The 7,189-nt window shown below is 36.8% G+C and overlaps 1 protein-coding gene across 1 annotated transcript; it reads right to left on the bottom strand.

Moving 5' to 3' along the window:
- Positions 1-1,140: 1,140 nt before the first annotated feature.
- LOC103956935 (aspartic proteinase 36-like) lies at positions 1,141-6,529 on the bottom strand. The gene is made up of 11 exons (XM_009369001.3): positions 6,342-6,529; positions 5,529-5,777; positions 4,923-5,055; positions 4,046-4,290; positions 3,680-3,907; positions 3,016-3,181; positions 2,817-2,890; positions 2,623-2,722; positions 2,441-2,513; positions 1,632-1,703; positions 1,141-1,441 (listed from the first exon to the last, which is right to left on the bottom strand). Exons 2-11 carry the CDS (start codon positions 5,759-5,761, stop codon positions 1,302-1,304), a joined length of 1,464 nt encoding a protein of 487 aa, XP_009367276.3. The 5' UTR covers positions 5,762-5,777; positions 6,342-6,529; the 3' UTR covers positions 1,141-1,301.
- Between the last annotated feature and the right edge of the window lie 660 nt (positions 6,530-7,189).

Below are 7,189 nucleotides of genomic sequence, written 5' to 3' on the forward strand. Positions count from 1 at the left end.
TCAATGCAAGAATTGAAGATTTCTGATTACGGAATTTTCTTCTACTCTTGCAATTGTGTAGAAGAGTCTTTAAACATGAACTTTCTCACTCCTTCACTAGAACAATAACATCTTTGACCGATGCATTGACAATTATGGCCATCACATTCCTTAGGTTGTCTGCAGACACCAGGAATATGAGTATCAGTTGCGTCGACTCCAAGATTCACACCTGCCACGAATATAATTTGTATTATTAAATAAAAAATATACATGCTCTTATGCTATATATGCGGAAAATTTGCAAGGATGAAAGAGAAAAGATAGATTAAAAAAAAAAAATATATGAGAAAAAATGGGTGAAAAAAAAAATTAGTCAAGAAATATGGTACCAAGAGATGCAACAATCAACACCGTTATGAGGAAAGCTAACTTGAGTGAACCTTTCTCCATGGCAATTCAATTTGTTAATTACTAGCAGAAGATATAACAATTTTTAGACTTGTTTTGTGCTATAAAATTTCTGATACTTCTTTCTTAATTCATGATTATATATACTTGAAAGTTCAAATTGTGTCAATAATTACGTATCTCGATAGATTGTAGTCTTTAATGTAAAGAGATTTGCGAGCAATAAAATTTATGGAACCGTAATGGCAAAAAAGAGGGGCAAATTAATTTGCAAATCACATCCAAATACCAGCCTTTTTCTTTTCCTTTTTCCTTTTTAATTTTTATGTGAAAACCACAAACAAATAAAGAAACGAGTAAAAAATTTGGTCTATTTTTGGAATAAAGAGATTTTCTCGTGGTTTAGGATTTGCGAGCAATAAATTTATGGAACCGTAATGGTAAAAAATATGGCCAAATTAATTTGCAAATCACATCCAAATACCAGCCTTTTCCTTTTCCTTTTTCCTTTTTAATTTTTATGTGAAAACCACAAACAAATAAAGAAACGAGAAAAAGACTTGGTACATTTTTGGAATAAAGAGATTTTCTCGTGGTTTACATCCATATTGAATCAAACCAGATATCGTTAAATAATTTATCATTTTTAAGTTAATTATTTGCCCTAATTAAATGAAGGTAGGATATTTTTATTGTCATACCAATAATAATACGATATTGATTAATGTAGAATAACCAAGTAATGTTATCCTTTATAAAAAGTTTAACACCAATAATAGATCTTCACTTATCCCTCCTAACAAATATAAATTTAACTCACTAACGCTATTTTTTATAAAAAAAAAAAAAAAACTTAATACCAATTCGTTTGTCATCATTCATTAATAACCTACCCACATGTCTATGGGGTCTCACATAAATATGATAAATAAATGCATGAAGAAAAGTAGAATCCCAGTATTTAGCTGCTCGAACGGTAGGTTTCTAGATGAGCTGCTCCCAGTCGGATCTCTCCCATGTAAAGCTACAGAAACATTTACCGGCAACGAGCCTGGAAAGAGAATTTGAAACGATTTATTTAATTAGATCGATATGTTTCAGGTTCATGGGGAACGAGAAAAAGCGAAAAGTTATAATAACTGTAGCCGTTGGATCAAATTTCAATAGTCCGGATCCCATAATTTGATGAATTAAGAGAAAAGAATCCGAAGAGGATATCTTTCCAAAGTTTATGATCTTACAATTGTAGTCTGCCCATCCCAACCGCTGACGGCCTATGTCATATACCACAATTTTGTCCTTTAGAACATGATCTGCAATCGAGGACACACATTTCAAACAAGTATATCAGAAGGATTAACGGTAGCATTCATTCCGTAAACTGTAACACTGTCTAACTTACAAACACTATGAACACTGGGACAACTATATTAAGCCAAAACAAAAAGAGGCAGCAAATCCTGACCCCTCTCTCCAACTCTAGCAAAAGAACACTACACAACACGCACCCTTCTCTGCGTGATGAGTAAGAGTTCTATTTGTTTCTATAGATTTTTCTTGTGCGGTAAACCTTGGAGATAATTTTGGGGGCTTTTGTCTGTGATATGACACGTTTAGACACTTCTATGTGTGGATTTTAGCAAATTATGGGGTCGTAACCAATCAATACACATTTTGAAGCTTGTTGATTAACTTTGGTGGCTTTTGGTATGAATCTGTTCGACACTTTACTGTTTAGGCTGAAAAATATGAGCGAGAAGAGCATTAAAAGTAATTGGATGCTCGGTTCTAATGAGGACTAAATTAGTTCGTTTTGTTCGCATAAGTTCTATACTTCATTGTTATGTCATGTAACTTATATAAGCACAAATAGTATTGTAGCAGGGAACCTTATATTTGTTATACAATATCTATGTATTGCAGAATGCTTTCTGATGATTTTACTGAGATTTGGTGTTTTTACTCTAAAATGGTGCGGAGAGATGTATTAAATTGAAAATCCATACAGCAGCATTATAATAACATGTATAACATTGTTTCGAGAACTAACCTCCTAAAATTGTGAACCCACGGTTCTCTCCCTCAGATTTAAGGGGACCAAAGCACCATATAATAGAACCATTCTGTGACAAAAGAATGCACTTATTAATTCCGTACATTTTGCAACAGTATTACTTCCACTCGAAATAAGATATCTTTACAAAATAAGCTGGAGCCTGGAGGAAAACTTACCTGATCAGGTCCCTTATACAAAAGGTAGTCTTCTGGTTTTAAAACCATAGATGCACCAGCAGCAAAATTAAGACTAACCGTAGGAAATGCCTCGGCCACACTAAAAAGTAGACAATGTCATTCATTTCAAAGTCCTTTGAGAGGTAGAGAGAGAGAGAGAGAGAGAGAGAGAGAGAGAGAGAGAGAGAGAGAACCTGGTGTAAACTAGATAGCATTGTTTTCCTGATGGTGAAAGGAAGGGACTCACATACTTTGAAGACAAAGTTATCTAGACAGACAAACCAAAATCAGTTTTTACTAAGGATATGAATTTAACTATACGTTCCTCCCACACTATATAAATTTAACTGGAAGGAAACTTGAACTGAAAAGTCAAATGGAATGCAAACTTACAGCATGAACAAGCGGATCATAGGCCTCTTCCGCAATATATCCAAGAGTGCTTCCCGAGTCAACCACTGTTGCTCGGTCACGTGATGGTGTGAACGCTGCCGGATCAATGGGCACGATTTGACCATTGATAGAAATAGTTTCGAGATTAATTTGATAAAAGGGGTGCCTGAAATAATAATTAGCAACTAGTTATTACATTAACTGGAAAGCTATATCTTTCTACTAGTCCTTATAAACTTAGGACATGTAGTTGGAGTTGGAACTGTAGGAATTAGCATCTAGCAAGTCTGTTAGCCTCTATCAACCATTCAAGTCAGTTTCTCGTGAATTCTAAACTCTATTTAAGAAAAAATCTTTGCAAATCTCGTTGTTAATTGTTAGTGTTACTATTGATAGTTCAGTGTTCTGTTAGAATACATAGAAATCTGATTGTTCTCCAACATTCATTTCAGACTCCCGGGCTACCAAGGAAGTCAGTATATCACACTACTGCAAGCCAAGGCTCAACCAAACCACTCAGCTACTTAATGGACTAACATACCCAACTAATTGACATGTAATGACGAGAAGACAAGTGGACTAATCAAGAAGATGATTCACAAATCAAACATCCTATCCCAAAATTTTCAATTAAATAAAATAAATTTTAAGAAGAGAGAGATACACTGTTGGGACAAGAGGGGTATAAACGATACTTGGCTCTAAAATCTCACCAAGAACGAGTATACCCCCTCCATTGTCATCTCCCTTCAAACAATGGGAGAACACATTAGCAGTTGCCCCTTGAGAAGACAACTGTGATATAACTGACATTAGTCCTTGGCCAAATCCAAATACTCCGTTGACTGAAGCTATAGTTCCCTCCAAAAGCCCAGCCACGGAGGTACTACACCTGTTTCCAATCCATTTGATTACCAAACCAATAAGAGTTTAGCTTCAATGCAACAATAGACAACATGAAAAAAAATTTCTCGTTCTGTTTTTCTCTCTTAATGTTGATTGTTAGAAAAGAAAGGTTAAGATAGCTCACCCGAAAACAACGGTCGCTGAAGACTCAATTTTAACATGAGACTGAACCGGTATCATGTCAAAATATAATTCATCCGACATGTAATACCCGGCTATCTCATCTTCGTCTGCATATCTCAGATTATATCTGCACTGTTTTGTCGGATGTGAGCATTCGGTCTCTAAAGAAGCTTTGCACAACTTGTCGGAACAAGGAACTGGGCGAGCGGTGGATGAGTTGGCAGGGTCGTAGAAATTGAACGAAAGCTGTAACATGCATAGATTATTTAGGATAATTATCAAATAATTTGAGTAGATTAACATGGCATACAACGTTTAGTATGCCTGATGTCCTGATGTTTGAATATAAGTATGATATGAGTGTTCTGTTTCTACTACTCTAACGACTATTATTCAAAAGACCAAGACTGACGGATTGGAGTAAGAGTGGGCCAAGACTGCGGACTTTGGCCCAATGAACCGTGGATCTTAAGTTCTTAACACAGCATTGCGGCCAAGGAACAGGAAACCTTTTTCTTCACCAAATACGACACCACTGCGGTTCGGGCCATCTCAGTCAGTATTGTCAATTGGGTTGGGGGGACACACACAGTAGTGTACCCTAATGTTTACTTTTATACACAACTAAAATATTGAAAGATGAAATTTATTGCGTGGTGTACCACCTACCAACACAGATGAATGCTAGTTTTAAAATTTTAAATAGAACCACTCTAACCAGGGACACTCAAAGGTATAAGAGCTCCTAAAAGTCGCATCGAAATTCTGCTAGGGGTATTTTAGCTTCCACAAGTATAAAAATTTGTTTAGTTGAATCATTGTCATTGAAATTTAACCAAAGAAAAGTCAAATATGCTAAAAAATGAGCAAAAACTTACTCCGCCGAGCTCAGTATGCCGAGGACAAACTTTGCATGATGAACATGAAACCCATAGCACGTCGCTCCCTGTGTCGATCTCCACATAGAATTCTCTTGGTGGAGAGCCGAGTTTAACTTTTGTCAAGTACACCCTAGTGATTTCATGCAAGAACAGAAAATGAAAAAAAAGTTTCAAGTTTTTATACCATTAACCATTCAATCTTACCAAGAGACTAAAATAGAGGAGTGATTGAAAGAAAAAATGAATACAAAGAAACCTCAGAATCATTAACCAAATATAGTGAACTTTGAAACAAAAGATTATATCGGCAGCATTATATGGAGATTGTGCAAGCTTTAAATTAAGCAAATAATAAACACCCATCGTTTAAGAAATTAAATCAAAATAAAAACTTTCCCAACCAATGTCGGCTAAAGCAAAAAATTTGCAAATTCAACGGAAATTAAGACACTTATAACAAACAAAAACTTACTTGGAAAAAAAAAAAATCAGTATCAAAACTTGGGGTCAATAACAGAGTTCTTGCTGCTTTATTTTTTCAAGTAAGAAAGATTCAATTTATTTAATTTAAAAGCTCAAAGTCCTACGAGATTAAACAGTTACCCGACATGTTCAGGACCGTAGAAATCTTCATATACCACTGACACGTTGGCTATACCACCCACAACTCTTTTAAAAAGGTGGGCCTGCCTGGTTCGGTCACGAGTTTGGAGCTCGTCAAGTCCGATATGGTGACTCCTAGGAAACGCTCTCTCTAGTGAGAAAACGTTACCATGGACACCGAAGGACGAAATAAGGATGGCGAGACAGGCCGCAAGTATTTGAGCAGCCCCCATCGTAGTATGAAATATCCTGCCATGCAAAGAAAGAATATCAGTGAATATCACAAAATCATCATCACAATCAACACTAGTTCCCCAGTTGGGTGCACGCTCAATATCATCTTAATACATGATACATGCAAATAATTTCATATGAGCATTTTTCTGCTTTCCTTACTACCCACATGCAAATAATTTCATCTACCTGTACCAGAACATAATTACCTGGTGCCACAGAGCAAGAACTGAAGTAAGATCGTCTTGTTCGACACTCAGCTATTGAATATAATTATACCCAACAAACTAATACAGCATCAGGAAGACTTAAATCTATGAGAAAGGTGCCTAATTTCCAAAACCAGAGCCACGAGCTATCAAGATTATTTTTTTAAGAAAGGCACCTCTCTCAAATGTTTGAGAGGCTTCAACAGCCAGACAAGGTACGTGCCAGTAACATGAAAAAATTCACCTGCTTTTAGCCTTTACCTAAAACAAATTTGTAAAAATACTACAATTCAATTTCTCTGAAACAAAATTAAAGTGAAAAAAATAAGAAAATTGAAATAAAAAAGTCTATAGGGAGCGGCGTTTAGACCTGACAGGCTGAGGGAAAGAATCGAACGGGGACAACAATGGTCTGGCCCTGGGTATGCACTCTGCAGGGTCTGAAGGTCTGGTTGGTCCAACTGGTCTGGGTCTGGGACTCTGGGACTCTGGTGGTGGACGCAGGACGCCGGATGGTGCAGTGCAGGGGATGCTGAAGTGCAGCCTGCAGCGAGTAGGTCAGAGCCTCAGAGGTCTGTCTGTGAGTCTGTGACTGAAATTGCTTCGAAATCAGTCGTCCACTCTTTCTGGGAGTGAGAAGTTGCTTCGAAATTCTGGGAAATTGCTTCGAAATCAGTTCTTCACTCGTCCTTAAAGAATTGATATACGATCACTTAATTAATTGAAGGCTTCATACTTGGAACCCGGTCCTTGAAATCTGGAAATATGGAATAGGTATTAAAGATCGAAGAAAATTGAAGCGTTGAAGACGAAATAATGCATCTAATATCTGGACAATGAAAGATTATCTTTGAGGAAATGGCTGTCAGAGAGAGAGCATGAGAAAAGAAAAGCCCGGGAAAGTTTCTTATTTTAACTTGTCCTGTATATTGTAGCTTTATGTTTATGGGTGCATAAAGTGGAAATTTTTCTCCTGCAGAAAGCGCAAGTGCAAGTCCTCAGCCTTGAAGAGCTTAATATATGGATTGTATTGGAGCTAGCCCTTTAAGCCCAAACTTGAGAAGGGTCACTACTTTTGGGTTCCATTAATTGTTTTCCAGAAATGTCAATTGAAGCTTTTAAGCTTCTTTCGTTAACCCTGAACAGAAATAGGCCTCCTCCTCTCTACAGGCCTTGTGGGCTGGTGTTGTGGTCCTCTGCCCACTTTCACCACATGTT

The sequence above is a fragment of a genome, unplaced genomic scaffold (genome assembly GCF_019419815.1).
Source record: "Pyrus x bretschneideri cultivar Hongxiangsu unplaced genomic scaffold, Pyrus_bretschneideri_v1 Contig71, whole genome shotgun sequence".
NCBI lineage: Eukaryota > Viridiplantae > Streptophyta > Magnoliopsida > Rosales > Rosaceae > Pyrus > Pyrus x bretschneideri.